Raw genomic sequence first — 27,013 nt, forward strand, 5'->3', positions numbered from 1 at the left:
AATATATCATATATAAAACATCTGGGAACCCTTGGTAATTTGGTCAGTCAGTTCCCAAATTGCCACAAGACATCAAAGAGCAAAGTTAGCTGAACTTGGGAAAATAACACCTGTTGGATGTACGAGTGTAGGTCTGTATGTGAGACTGTTTAAATGGTCTGTGTGTTTTTCCTTCAACTTTTCTTCTCCTGTATGGTCTCAATATAATAATAAATTTTAAGTAAATAAAAAAAAGTGTGTGAAATGGGGTTGGGATGCTTGGAAAAAAAAATCTTCATCAAGTTGTCTAGTGTGACTTTTAAGCAGAATTCTCTTTAAATATTTCAAAGAACTTTTCTATTTTTAATGTTCTTTAGAGCTGTAGTATAACAATTTCAGCATCTAAGCATGTTGATGCTCAGCTCAGGAAGTTCACTCTCTCACCTAGGCCAGATTTGTCTTATGATAGCCTAATCTTTTAGCTGTAATTGTGATCTGATCTGCATCAAAAGATCTTTTCAGTTCTGTATTGCTCATATGTAAGCATTTTACAGGCTAACAGGTAAAAGACAAAATGGAAATTTAGTCCAGTTCATTTAACTGAAGCCAACACACCCCTGCTGTGGGTGTTTGATGTCTAACCTAAATCTTCTCATGACATGCCTACCACATGGCATAGTCAGTGGGAGACTTTTCTTGAGCAATACTTCTGACCTTCTTTGAAAGCTTTTCTGCTAAAGGCTTTTGTTTTATCGCCATTTCCTACTGGATAATCTTTTTCTTCTTGGGTTTATACTCTTGACCTCAGAAAAAATATGAAGGACTGATTGCTTTACAGATGGTATCAGAAGACTTAATCTTGTATTGCTAGTTGGCAAATAATTAAAAATTAATTTTGCCTTTTACTTATTGTAGAAACTAAATCATTTATGCCTTCTTTGCATGGAAGTTATATAATTTAACTTGAAGACAAAACCACCTTAGCAGCATTCTAAAATAATCATACATCTGTTTTATACACAGTAATACTTTATCTCACTTAGTGGTTATAAGAATGAAATGATATGGTTTCATTCATTGATTTAGCAGCTATTTATTGAGCATCTGTTAATTGGTAGGGATGGTGCTAGACATAGGGTATGCAAGAAATGAAAAGACATAATCCCTATCTTCAGCTAGATAAGTTTGACTAACCAATGGGGAAGTAGATAAATACTGTCATGCCCCACATAAAGATGTTTTGGTTAGTGATGGACTGCACATACACTGTTGGTCCCATAAGATAATAGTGGAGCTGAAAAATTCCTGTCACCTAGTCATGTAGCCATTGTAATGCATTCCTCATGTGTTTATGGTGATGCTTGTGTAAACCTACTGTGCTTCCAGTTGTGTAAAAGTATAGCACATACAGTTAGGTACAATGCATAATAGTTGATGACGATAATAAACACCTATATTACTAGTTTATATATTTACTGTCATATTCTAAAAGAAAAGTTAACTGTAAACCAGCCTCAGCCAGGTCGTCCTTCAGGAGGTATTCTAGAAGAAGGCATTATCATAGGCAAATACAACTCCATGAGTGTTATTGCCTCTGAAAACCGTCCAGTAGGACAGGATGTGGTGGCAGAAAACAATAATATTGATGATCCTGACCCTCTGTAGGCCTAGGCTAACATGTATTTATGTCTTAGTTTTTAACAAAATAGTTTAAAAAGTTTAAAAAAATTTAATAGAAAAAGCACATAGGACAAGGATACAAAGAAAGAAAATATTTTTGTACAGCTGTACAACATGCTTGTGTTTTAAGCTAAGAGTTATAAAATAAGAGTCAAGTAAAAAAATTCAGTTTATAAAGTTAAAAAGTTACAGTAAGCCGAGGTTAATTTATTATCGAAGAAAGAAAATTAATTTTTGTAACTTTAGTCCAAGTGTACAGTGTTTATAAAGTCTACAGTACTGTAGCATCATGTCTAGACCTTCACATTCACTCACTACGTGCTCAGTGACTCACCCAGAGCATCTTCCAGTCGTGCACGCTCCATTCATAGTAAGTGCCTTATTTAAGTATACTGTTTTTAATCTTTTATACTGTATTTTTGCTGTACTTTTTCTATGTTTAGATACACAAACACTTACCATTGTGTTACAGTTGCCCACAGGATCCAGTCCAGTAATGTGTTGTACAGGTTTGTAGCTAAGGAGCAATAAGGCTATACCAAAAAAACAAGAGTTTTTAAGTTGTTGAAATTGTAAGAAAATATATTTTAAATCCAGTTTCCCTTTGATGTCACCTTATTTTCATTCTCTTCGAAATGTAAATATTGACATATTTTTTAGTCTAGGTTTGTGGAAGGACACTCTATGATGTTTTCATGACAAAGATGCATTTTTTTTAAGAATGTTATCTCCATAATTGGGTGACACATGACTGGAGATAGATCATTATAATACCATATATTTAATATTATAAGACAATACAGCACATGGTTAAGAACATAGGGAGATATGTTTCCAAGTCCCAGCTCTGCCACCTACCGGCTGTGTGACTTTGAGAGTTACTTCTGTAATCCTCAGTTTCCTCTATATACAATGAGGATAATAATGATATATACCTCATAAAGTTCCTGCCAGGATTAAATGCGGTAACATGTAAATGTGCTTAGTACAGAATCACAAATATAGTATGTGCTCAATAAATGTTAGCTGCTGCTTATCATTAGAAGGAAAAAAGTACAAGAATATGTGGTAGCACAGAGACTGTTTTAAAGCCAAAGTTGGGGATATGGGGTGGCAGAAGGAAAGGGAGGACTTCCTGAGCTGAGTTTTGAAGGATTTGTGGGAATAGTATAAGACAAAATGGGAATTTGAGAGGGGAAAGGCTGAACAGGAATTCCAGAAAAAAGGAATAGCATTGCAAAAGCAGTGCTTCATGAAAGAATGTGACACCTCTGAATCTGATGTGATTGGAGCTAAAGGAATGGCAATAGGTGAGCCTGAAGAAATAAGGATAGACATGACTGTAAAGACCTTAGTATGTCATGAGAAGAAAATTTGACTTTATCTTAAAAACAGGGAGCTCAGTGGCATCGTGGGGATAAGATGAAATGACTGTTAGGAGGTTATTGAAATAATATATGTAGAGAAGAGAGGTGAAATTAATTTTTTAAAAGATCGTTATGTAGTAAGTCCTTCCTGTGTGTCAAGCACTTCGCATAGATTATCTCCTCTTAATGGACACAGTAATCCTGCAAGGTAGCAGCAGTTAGCATTCACTGAGTGCTTACAATGTGGTAGGCGTAGTGTTGAGTGCTTTAGAGGCACTAGGTTATTTACTTGTTTCAATAACCTTTTAAGGTAGATTTTATTACGCATTTCATTTTACAGATGAGAAAATGAGCCCTAGAGAGGTTAGGTAATTTGCCTAGGATTAAGGGTACATTTAGCAAGTGGCAGAACTGGGATTCAACCCCAGATTTATTTGACTTTATCACCTAACGTCTTTGAAGTTTATAACATGGCCTGCCACATAAGACAAGGCCAGGGAGGCAAAGAGGAGGAGGTAGTTTTAAGAGTGGTTAAGAGACTTGATAGGATTTTGTCAGAGGAGAATTCAAGGATAACTACCAGATTTATGGCATAGGCCACTGGGTACATGTTGTACTATAAAACAGATTTGCCAGGAAGGTGGTAGAGGTGACGAGGATAAGTTTAGTTTGGAGCATATTGTGCTTGAAGTGCTAAAAGAAAATCCAAGTAGAGAGTACCAGTGGGAAATGTTAAATTATTCCTATTAGTGATTTCTCTCTTTTTTGATACATTATATTAGTACATATTAGTACATATTATGTGAAATTTTGTTATATACATAGGATACGTAATGATCAAATCAGGGTATTTGTCATTTCTATGTGGGGGGTACATTTCAAGTCCTTTCTTCTAGCTATTTTGAAAGATACAATATATTGTTGCTAACAGTAGTCACCCTGCTCTGCTATGAAACATTAGAATTTGTTCCATTTGAAGTCATAAGGAAGAATACTGTCAGAATCATGGAACTGGGAGACAAGAGAATGGTTGAACAGAAAAAACAGGAACAGCAGGAAAAAAAGTTAGACTTCTAAGTTAGACCTTCATCCTGTTATATCAAAGAGGCAGATTTCTTCCACCTCCTTGGGAAGTTATTTTTCCAACAGGGCACCTCTTTCACTCCTGAAGTAAATAAGCTTGTTTCTTAATCTTAGAAGCAGAAATCCTTTTATTTGAAAGTATTGATGTTGGCAGATTTCTGTGATTGCTTTGGAAATAGTCCTTGCTTTTGGTTCTAGGTCTCTATTTCAACTTGGATTGAAGGATTAGTGCTGTGGCATTATATGAAAGACAACTAACAAGAGTTTTTAAGTTGTTGAAATTGTAAGAAAATATATTTTAAATCCAGTTTCCCTTTGATATCACCTATTTTCATTCTCTTTGAAATGTAAATATTGACATATTTTTTAGTTGTGCAAACACCCAGTATAGCACTTTATAAACCTGTTTGCAGTCTTTTATATTCTTAACCTCTCTTTTACTGAAAGCCTGATGCTGGTTTCAGAATACCTTTTGGCATGGCCAGAGAATCACTATAATTGTATTCACACCATTGCTCTAGGAGAAACAGATAAATTGACATATTGATTTCTGATCTAGTCTAGTTTCTATTGTGTATCAACTAAAACATGTATTTACAACAGAGGCTTTGAAGACATTGGAGAATAGAAACTTGTTTATGGAATAATTGTTTTTTAAATCAAACAAAGCAGTGGTTCTTAACCTGTGAATCTGACCAAAGCTGTGAATTTTTTTTCCTAAGAGAATACCTGTGAGACATCAAGTGGAGATGTCCAATTGGCAGGTAGATAAATAGGCTTGACTCTCAGAGGAATGACCTGTGATGGTGCTATAGCTTTGTGAGTTATAGATGGTAGTGTATAGTAACTGAAGCAGAGGGCATACATAAAATCACCTGGGGGGAAGGTATTGAGTAAGAAAAGGAGAAGGCCTGAAATTGAGCTTTGAGGAACACCTAGTGTAGAGCAGATGAGCTTGCGAAGAACAGAGAAGGATGGTCTAAGGAAGTATATGAGGAAATTCAGGGAAAGTATTGTGTCACAGAGGCTAAAGAACAGAACAGTTTCCGGAAGGAGGGAGTGGTTAGCAATAGTAAATGTGTCTGAGAGGGCAAGTAAAATTCGGACTGAAAAATGTTCCATCAGTGCTTCTCAACTTTTTCTTCATTATTGTCCCCCTATTGAACCTTTTTAGACATTTTTTTCTAACTGCCCCCCCAATATAATTTTAATACACAGATATAACTCTGTTTATGTACTGTGAGTTTTTGGAGAGCCACAAATTAATATCTAAGCGGTTTTTTTTTTGCCTCTTTGGGGACAATATTGCACCTAATAAAAATGCATGTACTGGATGGATTAAGTGACCTAGTGACTGGTGATTAAGGTCACCAGTTGTTTTGGTGGAGTGATGGATCTTAAGGCCATATTGGAGCAGATGGATCTTAAGGCCATATTGGAGCAGATGAAGAAGTGAGGAAATAGAGACAGAAAATCTACTCACTCCTGAGATGTTTGTGAAGAGAGGAATATCTGTGAGGAGAGGAATAGCTACAAGGAGAGGGATGGGGCTGACTCCATCGTTTCTAGTAACCATTCTGTTACCAAGACCTATGGTGTTGACACTTGAAAAACAATGGTGACATGTTCCCTTAGCCCTTAGTTTACTGGTATAGAGAATAATTCATATAGAGAATTATACCAGTAACTAAACTTTTCTGTCATCATTGACTTGGCTCTGCTTAAATTCCATCATTGAAAACTTCAATTTGATTCATTATTTACAGGAAAATCTTTTATCATTTACTTTTTTCCACAAGGCTGGAGTTACCAAACTTAACAAATATAAATGTCTTCAAAATGCTTACTCTTCTTTACTGGCTCTTATTGGAATAAGATCTCTATATATGCAGATCCCTAGCCAAGAGCGCCTGTGATCTTAGGCTCATCTTTTAACTTTTGTACTCTTAATAGTTTTCTTTCATTCTTTAACTTATTTCACACATGATCTTTTAAGAGAGCAAGATGACATATATTTTAAAGTCAGGTGTGATATGTTTATATGTCTGTTTTGGCCTTTTTCTATATTGCCTTCCTCACATTCCTAGTACACTGCTTTATATGCCTTTAAATCTTTATCTTCACTAGTATAAAAGCATCTCCCTCTGCCCAAGCTGCAATAATATTTTTCACGTCTCCCCTATTACAACTTTATGCTGCTTTTGAGTTTGAATCATACCATAAAAATGATGTTTATGTCCTGTACTATTTGAGGAATAGTCAATTAGGTTTACAGTTGTTGCTCAGGAAAGACTGGTAAATATGGTAGAGTAGTTGTAAGAAAATCTTTGTTTAAAGTGGCTTTGTCACTTTGCTAGAGATGGCCAGTGATTAGCTGTCAGAATCTGGACAGACTTGGTTTCACAAATACCACTTATTGTGTGTTTTTCCAATGCCTGATCTTTCAGCCTTCGTAGGATGTCTTCCTGGTTTTTAACTTATACCTGTGTTAATCTAACAAAATGGAAGGCTGTAATTCCCCTGGAGTCAATAGCCTGCCACAAATGGATAGAGGCCCAGAATTTTCACCAGCACATAACTCAGTTATGAGTTCTAGTCTTGAGTCAGTCATATTTCTTAACAAAAGTTCTTTACGTACTTTTTTGATGATTTTCTCACTGAGCTACTTATTTCCTCTCTACATGTTAGTAGGAATTTTTAAACAGGTATACTTGATGTACAATACACTGTACATATTTAAAGGATTTGATATGTTTTTATGAATTTCTGTTTTTCAGTTTGTTCTTTTATGGATTGTGCTTTTGATGACTTATTTAACAAGTCTTTGCCTAACCCAAGGTCACAAAGATTTTCTTCTGTTTTCTTCTAGAAAGATTATAATTTTAAGTGTTACATTTACTCTGTGATCCAGTTTGAGTTAATTGTCATGTATGGTGTGAGGCTTATTTTTTGTATGTGGATACCCATTTGTTGAAAAGGCTATATTTTCTTCATTGCATTGCCTTTGTGTGTTTGTCACAAATCGGTTGTCCAGCAAACAATAAAGGAGAAGATTGATAAGTTGGACTTCATCAAAATTAAAAACTATCAGGAAAGTGAAAAGACAGCTACAGAATGGGAGAAAATATTTATAAATCATATATACAATAAGGGACTTATATCCAGAATATATAAATAACTCTTACAACTCAATAATAAAAAGACAATTAATCCAATGTAAAAGTGGACAAGGATTTAAATTAACATTTCTCCCAGGAAAGTATACAAGTGGCTAATAAGCACATGAAAAAATGCTCAAATCATAGTTATTGGGAAATGCACATCAAAACCATGAAATACCTGCTCATACTCACTAGATTGGCTATAATTTAAAAAAAGACAGATAGCAGCAAGTTTTGGTGAGTATGTGGAGAAATTAGAATCCCCAAATGTTCCTAGTGAGGAATGTAAAATGGTACAGCCACTTTGGAAACTTGCACCCCAGATGTCCAATAGCTGATGAATGGAAAAATAACGTGTGGCATATCTGTACAAAAGAATGTGGGCATAAAAAGGAAAGAAGTATGGCTATAATTTGGGTAGACTTTGAAACTCTTCTGCCAAATGAAAAGCGAATCCAAAAAGACCACATATTGTGTGATCCCATTTATATAAAATGTCTAAACTAGGAAAATCTATAGAGATGGAAAAATTAGTGGTTGCTAGGGCTACAGATGAGAGTGTGAGAGTGACTGCTAATAAGTATAAGCTTTCTTTATGGCATAATAAAAATGTTCTCAAATCACATTATGGTGGTGGGGAACTTTATGATATGAAAATTACATCTCAATAACATTAAAAATGAGTCATCCATATATATGCATATTTATATATACATACGTACATTCATCTCTCTGTATGCATTTATTCCCAACTTCTCTTCTTTCATTGATATATTTGTCTATCTTTATGTTAATACTATGAGGTTCTGATTAGTCCAGTTCTATAATAAAGCTTGAAATCAGATAGTCTTAGCCCTCCAATTTTTGTTTTCAGAGTTTTCTTGACTATTCTAGGCCTTTTGCATTTTTGTGTGAATTTAAAAATTAGTGTTTCCATTTCTACAAATGGCATTTTTAGATTTTGATTGGGATTATGTTCAATCTAGAAATAATTTGGGAAAATTTAGAATTGAAATCTTAGCAATGTTGAGTCTGCTGACCCATTAACATTTATATAGTCCTTCTTTAATTTTTCTCAGCCATATGTTGTCGTTTTCAGTGCATGGGTCACTCATGTCTTTTGTCAAATCTATCCCCAAGTGTTTTATATTTTCCGTGCTATTATAAATAGTGCTGTTTTTTAAATTCCCATTTCTGGGAATTTTGCAGCCATTGAGAATGAAATGCTCTGTAAATAGGTATTAGGTCCATTTGGTCTGTAGTGAAGATTAAGTCTAATGTTTCCTCGTTTTCTTCTGAGTAATCTCTCTAATGCTGAAAGCGGGATGTTAAAGTCTCCAGCTAGTATTCTTTCTCTCTCTTGAGTTGTAATTATATTTGCTTTATATACCTGTGTGCTCCAGTGTTGGGTGTATACATATTTACAATTGTTATATCCTCTTCCTGAATTGACTCATTTATCATTATATAGTGACCTACTTTGTCTCTTTTTACAGTTTTTGTCTTGAAATGCATTTTGTCTGATATAAGTGTAGTTACTCTTGCTCTCTTTTGGTTTTCATTTGGGTAGAATATCTTTTTCCATCCCTTTAGTTTCAGACTATGTGTGTCTATAGGTGAAGTTTGTTTCTTGTAGGCAACAAATTGTTGGGTCTTGTTTTTTAATTTGTTCAGCCACTCTACATGTTTTGATTGGAGATTTTACTCCATTTTCATTCAATGTTATTATTAACAAATGTGGGCTTACTCCTGCCGTGTTGTTATTTGTTTTCTGTTTTTGTTTTTTTGGTAGTGGTCTTCTCTTCTTTCTTTCCTTCCTTCCTGACTTTTTTTTTTTATTGATAGTATGTTTTAATTTCTTTCTGTTTTTTGTGTGTGTATCTGTTGTATAGTTTTAGATTTGAGGTTACCATGAGACTTGCAAATAATATAACCTATTATTCTAAACTGATGACAACTTGACATTGATTTCATAAACAAACTAACAAAAAAGCAAAAAGAAAACTAGTAAAAACTCTACCCTTTAACTTTGTCTGCCTGCATTTTAACTTTTTGTTGTTTCTATTTATATCTTATTATGTTGTCTGTGTCTTGAAAAGTTGTTATTATTTTTGATTGGTTTATCTTTTCATTTTTCTACTTAAGATGTAAGTTTACACAGCACAATCACAATATTATAATATTCTGTGTTTTTCTGCATACTTACTACTATCAGTGAGTTTTATACCTTCAGATGATTTCTTATGGCTCATTAACATCCTTTTCTTAATGTCAAATTGAGGACGACCTCCCTTTGGCATTTCTTGTAGGACAAGTCTAGTGTTGATGAAATCCCTCTGCTTTTTTTTTTTTTTTTTTTCTGAAAAAGTATTTCTTCTTCATGTTTGAAGGATATTTTTGCTGGATCTAGTATTCTAGGGTAAAGGTTTTGTTTTCCTTCTGTGCTTTAAATCTATGTTCTGCCACTTTGCCTTGGCCTGAAAGATTTCCACTGAAAATTCTGCTGTCAGATGTATTAGAGCTCCATTGTATGTTACTTGTTTCCTTTCTCTTGCTGCTTTTAGAATCCTTTTAAAATATGTTATTTGTTTCTTTTCTGTTGCGGCTTTTAGGATCCTTTTAAAATGTTTGACCTTTGGGAGTTCAATTATTAAATGCCTTGAGGTAGTATTCTTTGTGTTAAATCTTCTTGGTGTTTTATAACTTTCTTGTACTTGAATATTGATGTCTTCTAGGTTTGGAAAGTTCTCTGTTATTATCCTTTTGAATAAACTTTCCACCTCCTCCCTCTGCCTCCTGTTTAAGATCAATAACTCTTAGATTTGCCCTTTCGAGGCTATTAGTTTTTAGATTTTGTAGGTATACTTCATTCTTTTCTGTTCTTTTTTTCTTTCGTCTCCTGTGACTGTGTATTTTCAAATAGCCTTTCTTCAGGCTCACTAATTCTGTCTTCTGCTTCATCGTTTCTGCTACTAAGAGACTCTGATGCATTCTTCAGTATGTCAGTTGCAGTTTTTAAGTTTAGAATTTCTGGTGTTTTTTTGTTTTGTTTTGTTTTTTGAGATGGAGTTTCACTGTTATCGCCCAGGCTGGAGTGCAATGGCGTGATCTTGGCTCACTGCAACCTCCACCTCCCGGATTCAAGCTATTCTTCTGCCTTAGCCTCCCGAGTAGCTGGGATTACAGGTGCCCACTACCACGCCCGGCTAATTTTTGTGTTTTTTTTAGTAGAGACGGAGTTTCACCATGTTGATCAGGCTGGTCTTGAACTCCTGACCCCAGGTGATCCACCTGCCTCGGCCTCCCAAAGTGCTGGGATTACAGGCATGAGCCATTGTGCCTAGTTGATTCTTTTTAATTATTTCAATTTTTGTTGAATTTATCTGATAGGATACTGAATTCCTTCTCTGTGTTATTTTGAATTTCCTTGAGTTCCTCAAAACAGCTATTTTGAATTCTGTGTCTGAGAGGTCACATATCTCTATCTCTCTGTGATTGGTTCCTGGTGCCTTATTTAGTTCATCTGGTGGTGTCATCTTTTTCTGGATGGTCTTGATGATTGTGGATGTTTATCAGCGTCTGGCTATTGAAGAATTAAGTATTTATTGTAGTCTTTGCAATTTGGACTTGTTTGTACTCATCCTTTTTGGGAACGCTTTCCAGGTGTTCAGTGATACTTGCGTGTTATAATCTAAGTTTTTGGTCACAGTAGCCATATCTGCATTAGGAGGTATCTGAAGCGCAGTCACGCTGTGGTTCTTGCAGACCTGTGTAGGTACAACCTTGGTGGTCTTGGATAAGATCTGGAACAATTCTCTGGATTACCAGGTAGAGACTCTGTTGTTTTTTCTTAGACTCTCAAATAAATGGAGGTTGTCTCTGTGCTGAGCTGCCTGGAGCTGGGAGAGGGGTAACACAAACACCCTTGTGGCCACCACCACTGGGATTACTCTGAGTCTGACCTGAAAGCAGTATCGCACTGGGTCTTTCCCAAGGCTAGCTATAACTACTATCTGGCTACTGCCTGTGTTTCCTCAAGATCCTAGGGCTCTACAGTCAGCAGGTGGTGAAGCTAGTGAGTCTTGTGTTCTTCCCTTAAGGGTCGTGAGTTCCCCCTGGCCCTGGGTGGGTCCAGAGATGCTGTCTGGGAGCCAGGACCTGGAGATGGGAACCTTAGAAATCTACCTGGTGCTCTATTCTGTTATGGCTTGAGCTAGTGCCAAAACTACTGGATAAAGACCTTCCCACTCTGTCCTCCCCTTTTTCCCAGGCAGAGGAGTCTCTTTCCATGTTTACCATCACCATGGGCTCATGGGGAGTACTGCCACAGTACTGCAGTGTTCACTTAAGGCCCATGGGCTCTTGAGTCAGCTTGTGGTGAATGCTACTGGACCTGGGACTCATCTTTCAGAGCAATGGGCTCCCCTCTGGCCCAGGGTAGGTCCACAGATCTTGTCTAAGGGCCAAGGCCTAGAATCGGGAATCCCAAGAGTCGATTTAAGGCTCTTCCCCACTGTGGCTGAGCTGGTACCTGAGCTCAAGATAAAGTCCTTTTACCTCTTTCCTCTTCTTTTCTCATATAGAAGGGGATCGCTCCTTGTAGCCACCACAGTTGTGAATGTGTGCTGGGTCACGCCTGATTATTCAGGGCACAAGGGCTCTTTAGTCAGCAGGTGATGAATCCTGCTAGTACTGGGTTCTTCTCTTCAAGGCTGCATGTTACCTTCTGGTCTAGAGTCTGTCTAGAAATATCATCCAGGATTTATGTCAGGCCTGGAATGGAGGCCTGACAACGCCCAGTGCCCTATCCTATTGTGGCTTAGCTGGTATCCAAGTTGCAAGACAAAGTCCTCTTTACTCTTTTCTCTTCTCTCCTCAAGCAAAGATAGGGTTCTATTTTGGAGCTGTGAGCTATGCTGCCTGGGGTTGGGGGAGGGGTGGCACCTGGACTCCCTTAGCTACCCCAGCTGGCATCTCACTAGCTGGCTTTGAGCCCTGAACAGCAATAGTACTTGCCCAAGAATTGTAGTTTTTGTGACCTACACAGCCTTTCAAGTTTGTTTAGGACCCCAGAGCACTTTAGCCTGTGGTGGTGAGGTGTGCTGAAACTGAAATTCCAACCACCTGGATGGACAATTCCTCTCTGGCTGAGGCTGGTCTAAATGCACCTTCTTTGGCCACCAGCTGCGTTCTGCCTGGTGTTAGCAGCACTGTGTTCCATTACAGAGTCCCACAAATGCTCTACCTCCCGACCCCCAAGTGCATAGATTCTCCCTCCACGCCATGTGGTGTCTGTCAGGGAATGAGGAAGGAGTAGTGTAGGTAATTCAAGACTGTCTTTCCTACCCTCTTCAGTGCTTCTTTCGGCAATATGAAGTTAAAACCAGGTTCTGTGATTGCTCACCCGATTTTTGGTCCTTTGGAAGATGCTTTTTATGTAGATAGTTTTAAAATTTGGTGTTCCTTTGGGGAGGATGATTGGTGGAGGCTTCTATTTGGCTATCTTGCCCTGCTTCCTCCACATCTGAAATTCTGTACCTGTTAAGCAACTCTTCTTACCTCCAGCTCCTGGTAACTACCGTTTTATGTTGTTTGTTTGTATTTATTTATTCTTTAAATTTTATTTTATTTCAGTAGCTGTTGGGGAACAGATGACTTTTGGTTACATGGATAAGTTCTTTAGTGATGATTTCTGAGATTTTGGTGCACCCATCACCCGAACAATGTACACTGTACCCAATATGTAGTCTTTTATTTCTCACCCCTTCCCACTCTTCCCCCAAAGCCCCAGAAGTCCATTCTATTATTCTTACGTCTTTGCATCCTCATAGCTTAGCTCCCACTTATAAGCGAGAACACACAATATTTGGTTTTCCATTCCTGAGTTACTTCACTTAGAATAATAACCTCCAACTCCATCCAAGCTGCTGCAAAAGCCATTATTTTATTTCATTTTATGGCTGAATAGTATTACATGGTGTATATAAACACCACATTTTCTTTATCCACTCATTGGTTGATGGACATTTATGTTGGTTCCATATTTTTGCAGTTGCAAATTGTGCTTCTATAAATATGCCTGTACCGGTGTCTTTTTCATATAATGACTTCTTTTCCTTTGGGTAGATACCCAGTAGTGGGCTTGCTGGATTGAATGGCATTTCTACTTTTAGTTCTTTAAGGAATCTTCATGATGTTTTGTACTAGTTTACATTCCTACTAGCAGAGTAAGTGTTCCCTTTTCACCACATCCATGCCAACATCTATTTTGTTTTATTTTTAAAGTATGACCATTCTTGCAGGAGTAAGGTGATATCTCATTGTGGTTTTAATATGCATTTCCCTGATAAGTAATGATGTTGAGCATTTTTTCATATGTTTGATGGCTGTTTGAATATCTTCTTTTGAGAATTTCAAATTCATGTCCTTTGCCCACTTTTCAATGGGATTATTTGTTTTTTTCTTACTGATTTGAGTTCTTTGTAGATTCTGGATATTAGTCCTTTGTTGGATGCACAGTTTGCAATTATTTTCTCCCACTCTGTGGGTTGTCTGTTTGCTCTGCTAATTATTTCTTTTGCTGTGTAGAATCTTTTTAGTTTAATTAGGTACTGTATATTTATTTTTGTTTTTGCTGCATTTGCTTTTGGGTTCTTAGCCATGAATTCTTTGCCTAAGCCAATGTCTAGAACAGTTCTTTTGATGTTATCTTTTAAAATTTTTATAGTTTCAGGTCTTAGGTTTAAGTCTTTGGTCCATCTTGAGTTGATTTTTTATAAGCTGAGAGATGAGGATCCAGTTTTATTCTTCTACATGTGGCTTGCCAGTTATTCCAATGCCATTTACTGAATAGTGTGTCCTTACCCTATTCAGTTGGCTGTAAGTATTCAACTTTATTTCTAGGTTCTCTAATTTGTTCCATTGGTCTATGTGCCTGTACTATGTATGTACTACAGGTACTAAGTATGTACGCATACTATGCTGCTTTGGTATCTATAGTCTTGTAGTATAGTTTGAAATTGAATAATGTGATGCCTCCAGGTTTGTTCTCTTTTCTTAGTATTGCTTGGTCTATGTGGGCTCCTTTTTTGTTTTCGTATGAATGTCAGCATTCTTTTTTTCTATTTCTGTGAAGAATGATGGTGGTATTTTGATGGGAATTGCATTGAATCTGTAGGTGGCTTTTGGCAGTATCATCATTTTAACAATGTTGATTCCACCTATCCATGAGGATGGGATGTGTTTCCATTTGTTTATGTCATCTATGATTTCTTTCAGCAGTGTTTTATAGTTTTTCTTGTAGAGATCTTTCACCCCTTTAGTTAAGTATATTCCTAAGGTTGGTGTTTGTTTGTTTGTTTGCCGCTGTTGTGAAAGGGATGGAGTTCTTGATTTGATTCTCAGCTTGGTCATTGTCGGTGTATAGCACTACATTGATTTTATATCCTGAAACTTTACTGAGTTCATTTATCAGTTCTAGGAGCTTTTTGGATGAGTCTTTAGGGTTTTTTAGGTATATGATCATATAATCAGCAAAGAGTGACAGTTTGACTTCTTCTTTTCAAGTTTAGATGTTATTTCTTTCTCTTGCCCGATTGCTCTGGCTAGGACCCATTTCATTTTCTAATTCTATGAATTTGACTACTGTGTTAGGGTTCTCTAGAGGGACGGAACTGATGGAATAGATAAATATATATAAGGGGGAGTTTATTAAGTATTAACTCACATGATCACAAGGTCCCACAATAGGCCATCTGCAGGCTGAGGAGCAACAACAACCACTCTGAGTCCCAAAACAAAAGAACCTGGAGTCCGACGTTTGAAGGCAGGAAGCATTCAGCACACAAGAAAGATACAGTCTGGGAGGCTAGGCTGGTCTTTCTTTTTACGTTTTTCTGTCTGCTTATATTATAGCCTTGCTGGCAGCTGATGAGATTTTTGCCAACCCGGAGTAAGAGTGGCTCTGCCTTTCCCAGCCCACTGACTCAAATGTTAATCTCCTTTGGCAACACCCTCACAGACAGACCCAGGATCAATACTTTGTATCCTTCAATCCAAGCAAGCTGACACTCAGTATTGACCATCACAAGTCTACCCCTTGTCAACTTGAGCCCATACACATCTCCTGAGATCATACATAATCTTCAAATAAAGACAAAAATAAGATTCTAATTATGCCTAGCTTCAACTATTCTTCATGAAACCGGAAACACACAAATCCCCAACCAAAATACTATTACATAAAGTTAACAATACTTAAATGCTGATGTGAAATCAATAAATCTATGTCACATGATAAAGGAGAGAGGAAATAAAATGAAGATTTTTCTTAGTACAGGTGTATACTTGCATAAACATGTTTTTAACAAAAGAAGAAGGAAATACTCATGACAGTTGCAGTCCTTGTTTCTGCACTGGTCACATGATTGTAGCTGGTATGATGACCACCTTCTTCTACTTGCCTTCAGCAAGCACCTCAGAGGGTCTTGGTTTTTTCCTGGTGGAGTGACCCAAACCTTCACTCCTGAAGGGTCTGGGTCATTTGTAGTCCTGCCTGGATTGGGCTGTTGTAGTTTCCCATTGACCTTAATCACAGGGCATGGTAATACTAAGAGACGCCCTAATAGACCTCCTGTATTCCATGCATACTCCTTACCTCTGTTGAGGAGTAGTAGACTGATTTCATCTCGAAAGTCCAGGTCGGTCACCCCAGCCAACACTGTATCTCCCTTTTTAGCCTATTGACTTAAAGGCAAGAGGAGCCCAAAGTGTCCAGGTAGCCAGGTTAACTTCCAGTTGATTGTGTCTCCTGATGGCAGCATTCCTCTGGAACTAAGACCTCTAGGCCAGCAGAATGTAATATCGTGGGAACAGGAAGCAAAAATTTTGCTAGTGGATCACTAGGGGTGATGGTGAGTGGTGCCACCTCCACCCCTTGATTCCTGGACCCATTAATCCTGGCTATGGGAGGAACAGTACGATATATTGGAAGCTGATTCAGAGCATACACAGCCTTCTGGAGAACTTTGCCCCAGCCCTGCAAAGTATTGTCACCTAGTTGGCATTGTAATTGTGACTTCAAAAGGACATCCCATCATTCTATCAATCCAGCTGCTTCAGGATGATGGGAGCTGATAAAACCAGTAAATTCCATGAGCAGAAGCCCACTGCTGCACTTCTTCAGCTGTAAAGTCAGAGGTAATGCTGTGTAGAATACCATGACGGTGGATAAGGCATTCTGTGAGTACACAGATGGTAGTCTTGGCAGAAGCATTGCGTGCAGAATAGGCAAACCCATATCTGGAGTCAGTGTCTATTCCAGTGAAGACAAACTTCTGCCCTTTACATGATGGAAGAGGTCCAGTATAATCAACCTGCCACCAGATAGCTGGCTGATCACCCTGAGGAATGGTGCCATATTGAGGGCTCAGTGTTTCTCTCTTCTGCTGGCAAAGTGGATGCTCAGCAGTGGCTGTAGCCAGGTCAGCCTTGGTGAATGGCAGTCCATGTTGCTGAGCCCATGTGTAACCTCCATCCCTGCCACCATGGCTACTTTGTTCATGGGCCCATTGGGTGATGATGGGTGGCTGGGGAAAGAGGGTGAGTGATGTCCACAGAATGGGTCATCCTATCCACTTCATTATTAAAATTCTTCTCTACTGAGTTCACCTGTTGGTGAGCACTCTCATGGGATACAAATATCTTCACAGTTTTTTACCCCTCAGAGAGGTCCATTCACATAACTCTTCCCCAGATTTCTTTGTCACCAGTTTTTCAATCATGCTTCTTTCAAGTCCCTGACCATCCAGTCAAACCATTGGCTACAGCCGATGAGTCAGTATATAATGGCACATCTGGCCATTTCTCCTTCCAGGCAAAGTGCACAACCAGGTGCACTACTCGAAGTTCTGCCCACTGGGAAGATTTCCCTTCACTGCTGTCCTTCAGGGATGTCCTGGAAAGGGACTGAGGTTCTGCAGCTGTCCACTTTCAGGTGATGCCTGCATATTGCGCGGAACCATCTGTGAACCAGGCCCTAGTCTTCTTTTCCTCTGCCAGTTGATCATAGGGAACTCCCCAAGAGGCCATTGGTGCAGGCTGGGGGAGAGAAGGCAGGGTGGCAGGAATGGAGACCATGGGCATTTAAGCCACTTCCTCATGTAACTTACTTGTGCCTTCAGGACCTGCACAAGCCTGATCACGTATATACCACTTCCATTTGATGATGGACTGCTGCTTTGTATGACCTGCTTTATGGCAGATGGGTCACAAAGCACCCACTTCATGATAGGTAGTTCAGGTCACATGGTAACTTGATGATCCTTCAGTTTTCACCAAAGCCCAGTAACAGGCTAGGAGCTGTCTCTCAAAAGGAGAGTAGTTATCTGCAGAAGATGGCAGGGCCTTGCTCCAAAATCCTAGAGGCCTGTGCTGTGTTTCACCTATGGGGGCCTGCCAAAGGCTCCAAACAGCACCATTATCTGCCTCTGACACCTCAGGCACCATTGGATCTGCTGAGTCATATGCCCCAAGTGGCAGAGCAGCTTGCCCAGCAGCCTGGACCTGTTGTAGAGCCTTCTGTTCCGGACCCCACTCTAAACTAGCAGCCTTTCAGGTCACTTGAAAGTAAGTATTAACTCACATGATCACAAGGTCCCACAGTAGGCCATCTGCAGGCTGAGGAGCAAGGAGAGCCAGTCTGGGTTAACACACCTAAATGAGGAATGTGTCGACACCAAAATCCAAATCAGCCCACTAGGCATTGTGTCTCTTTTGTGATTGTAGGAAGGAATATCTTGACAGGCCCCACACCACTGGACCCCTAGACATTTTACTGAGGTAGAAGTTCCCTGAATTTTAGTCAGATTTATTTCCCATCCTCTGGCATGCAAATGTCTCACCAATAAATTCAGTGTGTTTGCTACTTCTCGCTCACTGGATCTAATCAGCGTAATGTCATCAATGTAGTGGACCAGCGTGGTATCTCGTGGAAGTAGAAAGTGATCAAGATCTCTCTGAATAAGATTATGACAAAGCCGGAGAGCTAATACACCCCTGAGGTAGGACAGTAAAGGTATATTGCTGGCCTTGCCAGCTGAAGGCAGGTTGCTTCTGATGGACCTTATGGACAGGAATGGAGAAAAAGGCATTTGCCAAGTCAATGGCTGCATACCAGGTACCAGGAGATGTGTTAATTTGCTCAAGCAATGAAACCACGTCTGGTACAGCAGCTGCAATTGGGGTCACCACTTGGTTAAACTTATGATAATCCACTGTCATTCTCCAGGATCCATTGTCTTCTGCACAGGACAAATGGGAGAGTTGAATGAGGATGTGGCGGGAATCACCAACCCTGCATCTTTCGAGTCCTTGATCATGGCACGAATTGCTGCAATCCCTCCAGGGATGCAATATTGTTTTTGATATACTATTTTTCTAGGTAGAGGCAGCTCTAATGGCTTCCATTTGGCCTTTCCCACTATAATAGCCCTTACCCTACCAATCAGCCAATGTGGGGGTTCTGCCTGCTGCTGAGTATGTCTACGCCAATTATACATTCTAACACTGGGAAAATGACCACAGGATGAGTCTGGGGACTCACCAGACCCACTGTAAGTCAGACCTGAGCTAAAACTCAATTACCTGACCTCCATAAGCCCCTTCTTTTAACTGGAGGACCACAATGACGTTTTGGGTCCCCTGGATTCAGTGTCAGCTCAGAGCCAATGTCCAGTAGTCCCCGAAACGTCTGATCATTTCCCTTTCCCCAGTGCACAGTTACCCCAGTGAAAGGCCAGAGGTCTCCTTGGGAAAGGATGGGAGAAAGATTCACTGCATAAATTGTCGGTAATGTAGTGGGGTCCTTCCTCAAGGGGACCGGCCTCCCCTTTATTCAAGGGACTCTGGGTCTGTAAACTGGCTCAAGTCTGGAAATTGGTTGAGGGGCCATGATTCTCTGTTTTTATACTTCAAATTAATCTTTTGTCCATTTGACATAGAAGTTTTCTGCTTATATAAATTAAGTAGGAATGCAGTAGGCTTCCTGTCAGTTTCACTTCTAGGAACACCATGAGTAATTAGCCAATGCCAGAGCTCTACATAAGTCAGGCTATTCTAATTGCCGCTTTGCCTCTGCTGTCTATTACAGTAGCTACACCCACGTTGCCTTTGATGGTTGAGTGCTGCCACTTGGCCCCTGCCACTTTGGAATCCAATTATTCCCATTGTATTTAAATTTTGTAGTTAAGTGACTGTGGTTCCCACTGTTAGATCTGACATACAGAGAAGAGCAATTACAGGACTCTTCAAAGATGTAGGTGCTGCCCTTACAAATCTGTTTCGCAAGACATTGGTCAAGGTTATATCTTCTGGACCCTCCCAGTTGGGATGAGTAGGTCTAAAGTGATTAATCCACTCCATCATCTCAATCTCCCTAAGCCTTTGGATCCCTTCCTGTACGTTAAACCAAGGGAGATCAGGCATTTCCAGCTCACTCACAGTGGGCCATCTTTTACTGCATATTTCAGCCAACCAAGCAAATAAGCTATTAGAACCTTTTTTAACTCTCTGAGCTGCAACATTAAATGCAGAGTCCCTACTTAGTGGGCGAGCCCAAATCAATAAATTCAGCCTGATGCAACTCTATGTTTCTTCCACCATTATCCCACACCCTTAATATCCATTCCCGTGCCTGCTCTCCAGATTTCTGTTTACATAAATTAGAAAACTCAAGCAGTTCTTTTCAAGTGTAGCACACTTCTTCATGGGTCACACTCTCAACCTGACCTCTAAGGGCCCACTGGGACTTTAATCCAGTTATAGGTCTAGAAACAAACAGGATTTTGGGGGTGGCTCCTGAGGAGAATCAACATTATCTTGCCTGGCAACTGCCTCAGGGGAGGCCATCACTGTTGCCTCATGCATCACAGGGTTTATCTCCTCAGACAAAGGTGGAAATGCTGATGGCAGCATGGGTTGGGGAGGGGATGTTGCCACTATCCTTGGGGATGGGGAAGCTGTTTCTTCTGGCAAAAAAGGTTCATCAGAGTTTACAGGCTCAGTGTCCCCAGTGTCATCAGGGTCCTCCCACACATCCCCATTCTGAGTTGCAGGGTCCCATTCTTTTCCAATCAATGCCTTCACTTTAACAGTAGACACCTGTCAAGGTTGTGCATGCAACTTTCATTGCAGGTCAGCCACTTGCATGATAAGAGCTTATGTCTGATTTTCCACAATTTCAGGTCTTTCTCTACAGGTGATAAGACTCTTACTCAGGGCAATCTTAGAAGATTTGAGGCTCAGTATCTGCTTCTGAAGTCAGGAGTTAGAATCCGTGAGTTCATCATTTTCTTTCATCACTTTGTCCAGTGAACTTAGGAGTAGCCAACCAACTTCATTATGTTCCTTGATGCTCCACATATGGTCAAAGGTATTTTATATAGAGTCACTAAACTCCTTGCCTCTCACGAGCGATGAATTGCGAATGTCAAATGGATTTATTTGACATAACTCTTTACACAGTTCACGCCAAGGACTATCAGTGTTCTTCATACTATTAGAAGTAGAGTCCTTAGCATTTTTGGGTTTCATCATATTAAGTAGCCAACTGCAGAAACCCCCAAACCAACAAAAGAACTCCATCTTTGATACTCTGTTCCTCTGGAACCACTCCTGGTACCAAAATCTGTATTAGTCAGGGTTCTTTAGAGGGACAGAACTAATGGAGTGTGTGTGTGTGTGTGTGTGTGCAAAAGGAGTTTATTAAGTATTAACTCACATGACCACAAGGTCCCACAATAGGCCATCTGCAGGCTGAGGAGCAAGGAGAGCTAGTCCCAGTTCCAAAACTAAAGAACTTGGAGTCCAATGTTCGAGAGCAGGAAGCATCCAGCATGGGAGAAAGATGTAGGCTGGGAGGCTAGGCCAGTCTCTCTTTTCACATTTTTCTGCTTGCTTGTATTCTAGCCTTGCTGGCAGCTGATTAGATTGTGCCCACTGAGGTTAAGGTGAGTCTGCCTTTCCTAGCCCACTGACTCAAATGGTAATCTCCTTTGGCAATGCCCTCACAGACACACCCAGGATCAATACTTTGTATCCTTCAATCCAGTCAAGCTGACACTCAGTATTAACCATCACAGCTACTTTAGACCTTCATGTGAGTAGAATTATACATTATTTGTCTTTTTGTAACTGGCTTATTTCACTTAGTATTGTGTCCTTAAGGCTCATCCATGTTGTTTAATGTGACACAGTTTTATTTTTAAGGCTAAATAATATTCCATTTTATGTATAGAATATATTTTGTTTATTCATCCATCAGTGGACATTTGGACTGATTCTGCCTCTTACCTATTAAGAATTAGCACTGTTAGGAACATGTGTGTACAGACATCTCTTGGAGACTCTTGCTTTCTTTTGAATATGTACCCAGAAGTAAGATGATATGGTGGCTGTGTTTATAGTTTTTTACGGAACGTCAATGCTATTTTCCATAGGGGTTATACCATTTTATAGCTCCAACAACAGTGTACAAGGCTTTCAATTTCTCACATCCTCACCAACACCTGTTATTTTTTATTTTTTTGATAGTAAGTATCCTATTGGGTGTGAGGTGATCATTTCATTGTGGTTTCAGTTTGCCTTTTTCTGATGATTAGTGATGTTGAGCATCTTTTCGTATGCATGTTAGCCAATTTGTATATCATCTTTGGAGAAACGTTTATTCAAGTCCTTTGTCCATTTTTAATATGATTAGTTTGGTGTTATTTTGTCCTCTTTTTGTCATTTCAGATGTTTTGTGTGTGTTTCACTTTGGATGGTTTCTATTGTGATGTTTTCAGATTTACTTCTGCAGTATCTATGCTGGTAGGATTCCCATCCACTGTTTTTCAATCTCGAATCATAGTCTTAAAATTGTAGTTTTCATCTGTAGAAGTTTGATTTGTCTTTTTTATATCCTAACATTTGGAACATATAAAATATATTTGTAGTAACTACTTTAGTGTTTTTCTCTGCTAATTCTAACAACTGTGTCAATTCTAGGTCGTTTTGATTGATTATTCTCCTGATTGTGAGTTGTGTTTTTCTGCCTCTTTGTGTTCTTAGTAATCTTTGGTTGGATGCCCAATGTTGTGAGTTTTACCATGTTAGTTGCTGGATGTCTTTACATTCTTGAACCTGGTTTTGGCATACAGTCAAGTTCATTTGAGGACTTGCTTTTATAACTGGTCAGGTGAGTCTGGTGCAGTACTCAGTCTAGGATTAGTTTTTATTCCCTACTGCTCAGATAAGATCATTCTGAATACTCTACCTAATGTTCTGTGAAATACAAGTTTTTCAAGTTTGATTGGTGGAAATAAGGACCAATTATTCCTGGAGCTATGTGGACTCTAGTCACTGTTCTCTTTTATTTTGGATGGTTCTCTCCCTAGCCTCAGGTTATTTCCCTGCATACATACACCAATCAGTGCTCTGCTGTGTACCAGGAGACTCTCTGTTCATCTCTGGGATGCTGTCTCTGGGCAACTTTCTTCTCTCTGGTACTTTGTCCTGTGAACTCTAATTGCCTTTGTCTCCCTGCACTCTTAACTCCATCTCTTCAATTAATAGAGCCCATCAGGCTTCACTTCAATTTCCCTGCCCTGCGCCACTGCGTGGAACCTTCCAAGGCAGTAATCTCTGGCAGTTATAGGGTTTACTTCACTTGTTTCCCGTCTGTCAAAGAGCAGTGTCATTTGTTACTTGGTGTCCAATGTCTTGAAAACCATCATTTCTTGTATTTGTTTGATTTGTGTACTTTTTAAAACTTTTAAAATTTTTTTGGTGGCTTAAGATTGGAGGGCAAATGTGATTTCTGTTACTCTGTTTTGGTCAGAAGCAGAAGCTCTGTTTACTTGTAGTTTTAATCTGAAAAGACTGTTGTGCTACATTCTTACAGAAAAACTTTTCTTTTTTGAGATAGAAGTCTTGCTCTGTCGCTCAGGCTGGAGTGCAGTGGTGCAATTTCAGCTCACTGCAACCTCTGCCTGCTGGGTTCAAGTGATCCTTCAGCCTCAGCCTCCTGAGTAGCTGGGATTACAGGCCCGTGCCACCACTGCCTGGCTAATTTTTGTATTTTTAGTAGAGATGGGTTTTCACCATGTTGGCCAGGCTGATCTGGAATTCCTGGCCTCATGTTATCCATCTGCCTTGGCCTCTCAAAGTGCTGGGATTACAGGCATGAGCCACCACACCTAGCCTGGAAAAACTCTTCTAATAGTAGCTATTGCTCATTTCTCTTTGAGAGGAGATAAAGCAGCCAGCAGAAATTTTTGAAGATATCCTTGGGATATTAAACTGATTTCCTGACTCCTTAGTTTCTGGGAATTTCTTGAGTTATTTGGATAAAGAAGCTAATTTTAAATAATAATTTTTGGAAATTCCTAACCATGTTATGATTTTATTCTCAGAATTAAGAAAAAGAGAGAGCAAGAACGTTATGCTGAAGAGCAGAGGATCCTAAGAATGAACTTTCATGAAGATCCATATTCAGGAGAGAAAATGAGTGAGATATTAGCCCAGTTACAACTTGAAGAAATAAAAGGAGCCAGAGAAAAACAACAACAGAGAGAAAAAGAATACCTGAGGTAATTTGAGAAGGTCTTCATGATATTCTGGCTCTAGAGGAGACTTGGTAGAAAGTCATTGTTCTCATTTTCCTTAGAAGAGAATTGATTGTGTCTTTTCATACTTTTCCTCATTTAGGAGTTCATAACTTAACCAAATTTTTTGATTGCCTAATACTTCTTGGGTGTAGCCCTGCGTTTTTCCCAGTACAAAGAGAAAATATCAAGGCTCAGAGATATGAAATAGATTTAACAGTTAAAGCTGGCTGTAAAGTCAGGATTCATGCTCACTTTCTTTCTAGTAGTTCACTTTGCCTGATCATACTTTATTTTTACAGATATGTAGAAGCTTTACGAGCCCAAATCCAGGAGAAAATGCAGCTGTATAATATTACTTTACCTCCACTATGTTGTTGTGGTCCTGATTTTTGGGATGCTCATCCTGATACCTGTGCCAACAACTGTATTTTCTATAAAAACCACAGAGGTAAGTTTCTTGAAGGAATAGTCAGGGCCTAATGGCAACAAGAAAAATCAATAAGAGTAGTGGTAGTAGTAATTTACCATTTATTGAGTGCTTACTATGTGTCAGAGACTGTTATAAACCCTTTTTAAAATAACTATATGAGGCAATGAAAAAAATTATAATGAGTTATATTTCTCTTGGAGATCTGTTATCTTCTTGTCTCCATTTATGCTGGGGAAATATTTTCAGCTCATTCTACTGTAGAAGGACTTCAGTTCCAGGTCCTTTAACTGAAGACTATTAGAATTTGCCTTTTATGTAAGTTAGGACTCTATCCAGTTGAATTCCCTATTACCCAAATACTTTAATGGTATGTAACATGGATGTATTACCATGTATATCCACATTAGATTGCTGGTTCTGCCAGGAGGGACTGAGGAAAATAAGAAACAGTATAAACTCTATCAGGAGCATCCCAGGTAGAGAAAACTTAGTCCTTCATATTGTCTTTAATATTTCTATTTCCTATGCATCCTTAAATACATTGATTTATATAGTGTAAAGATTATGTAGCCCTCATGTATACACTAGGAATACTGCCAGTATATATATTCCTAGTGCTTCATCTATATGATACGAGTTTCTTACCAGCTTTATTTTAAAAAACACAAATCTAATTATGCCATTTCCCTATTCTAAAACCTCTAGGGCTCCCCATTGCGGTATAAGATGCATGGCATATTTGGTGTATTTTCTCTCTGGCTCTGGGCCCTACTCCAGCCTTATCAAAGTTGCTATTCCCAGTATGTGCCATATTGTTCACTCCTTTTGCACCTGACACACTCAGTTCTCTGTGTTCTTTCCTTTACTCTTGTTATTTCTTCAAAACTCATCTTAAGTGTTACCACTTCTGGGAGTCTTCCATCCTGTCCTAGGTAGTTGTGCATTCATTCCCAGCTTCATTCTATGATGACTTTTTTTTTTTTTTTTTCGAGACAGTCTTGCTCTGTCATCCAGGCCAGAGTGCAGTGGCACGATCTCAGCTCACTGCAACCTCTGCGTCCTGGGTTCAAGTGCCTTAGCCTACCAAATATCTGGGATTACAGGTTTGCGCCACCACATCCAGCTAGTTTTTGTATTTTTAGTAGATATGAGGTTTTGCCATGTTGGCCAGGCTGATCTCGAACTCCTGACCTCAAGTGATTTGCCTGCCTCAGCCTCCCAAAGTGCTGGAATTACAGGTGTGAGCCACTGTGCCTGGCCTATGATGACATTTTGTATATACCTCTGGTTTGGAAGTATTACATGGCAACTTAATTATTTTTGTGTCCATACTCTTTATTATCTTTTCTGTCCTCACAGAGTGCTTGTCATATAGTAAGTACTCAATAAATATTTATTCGATAGATAGTTACTTGTAAGACTCTTGGTAGAGAAGCAGTACTAATAAGATGGAGGCTGGCAGAGTTGTTTAGAATTTGACTTTATTCATTGCTGTGCAAACCTTTTTTTGCAGCATATACTCGGGCACTACATTCATTCATCAATTCCTGTGATGTCCCTGGGGGTAATTCAGCTCTTCGAGTCGCAATTCATAATTTTGCTTCTGCACACAGGCGGACTTTGAAAAATCTATAATAAGAATCTGAAATTAACTGGTAGTATTTTGGCTTTTACTTAAAATCAGCCCTGAGAGATTATTTAAGAAAAGCTGTTCAAGTTATAAAATATATACTCTGGAAAGAAATACTGTCTCATGTAATAACTGTCTTTATATTTAGATTGTAATCATTGTTTTAATCTGCCTTGGAACCAAGATTGAAAGCTGACTTACTCGTCTCTTCTTTCTTGTGAACCATATGGAGCCTATTATTTTAAAATATGATCAGACAAGTAAGGCTTCTCTTACTTTGCTCTGCTCTGATCAGAGAGCTCATGTGAAATCTTTGAGATTCTCTCATTTATCATCTTTCTAAAACTGTGTTTTTGAGCTTGACAATACTGAAAATGTCTGGATGAAGCAGAAAAGAAAGTGATGAAATGTGTTTCTAAACATCAGTGGCCATCTATATTGCCATTACCTTTTCTAGATGTATATAAGAATTCAAGATTATAAGAATTTAAATTTGTTGCACATTTTTTTCTCAAAATTTTTTCTCTTGTTTTTAAAAATATATTGCCTCTTTCCCCATTCAGTGACACTAGACATAGAAATTTTTAATTGTGTAATTTTCTGTTGCAGAAAAGGTAAATAAATCCTTTGTCTTTTGAATATCCTCTATGTGAAATAATTGTGAGTGACATTTGAAAAAGTGAATCTCAAGTCAAAGTGAGTAAATTCTTTATTTCCCTATTTTTAAAATCCTGGTGAATGACATGGCTACAGGGCAAATAAAATAAAAATTGCCGTAATTTTTTGTTATTTCCTTGCAATTTTTCCTGATACAAAATATGAAAAGGTTTAATATTATGATTGAATATACATACTGACAGTTTCTTTTTTCTACTTTCTCTGATGTACAGTGCTGAAGAAGCACTTAGGCTTGTGCTCAAAATAAATAAATAAAAGCCTAAACATCTAGCCAAGGCTTTGAAAATAATTAGAATTACATGAACAAGATTGAATAGTTATGTAACCAGATTATCTAGTTCAGCCAAAATCCTTGAAGTAAT

General features: G+C 38.7%; 1 protein-coding gene across 1 annotated transcript in view; it reads left to right on the top strand.

Moving 5' to 3' along the window:
• Positions 1 to 26,612, top strand: part of CCDC15 (coiled-coil domain containing 15) — a 105,229-nt gene extending 78,617 nt beyond the window's left edge. The window contains exons 14-16 of the mRNA XM_012001687.1: positions 23,719 to 23,895; positions 24,213 to 24,361; positions 25,857 to 26,612. Of these exons, the coding sequence (XP_011857077.1) occupies positions 23,719 to 23,895; positions 24,213 to 24,361; positions 25,857 to 25,978 (448 nt within the window). The 3' untranslated portion in view covers positions 25,979 to 26,612. The remainder of the gene's footprint in view (positions 1 to 23,718; positions 23,896 to 24,212; positions 24,362 to 25,856) is intronic.
• Positions 26,613 to 27,013: the final 401 nt, after the last annotated feature.

This window comes from Mandrillus leucophaeus, unplaced genomic scaffold, assembly GCF_000951045.1.
Source record: "Mandrillus leucophaeus isolate KB7577 unplaced genomic scaffold, Mleu.le_1.0 Scaffold669, whole genome shotgun sequence".
Lineage (NCBI taxonomy): Eukaryota > Metazoa > Chordata > Mammalia > Primates > Cercopithecidae > Mandrillus > Mandrillus leucophaeus.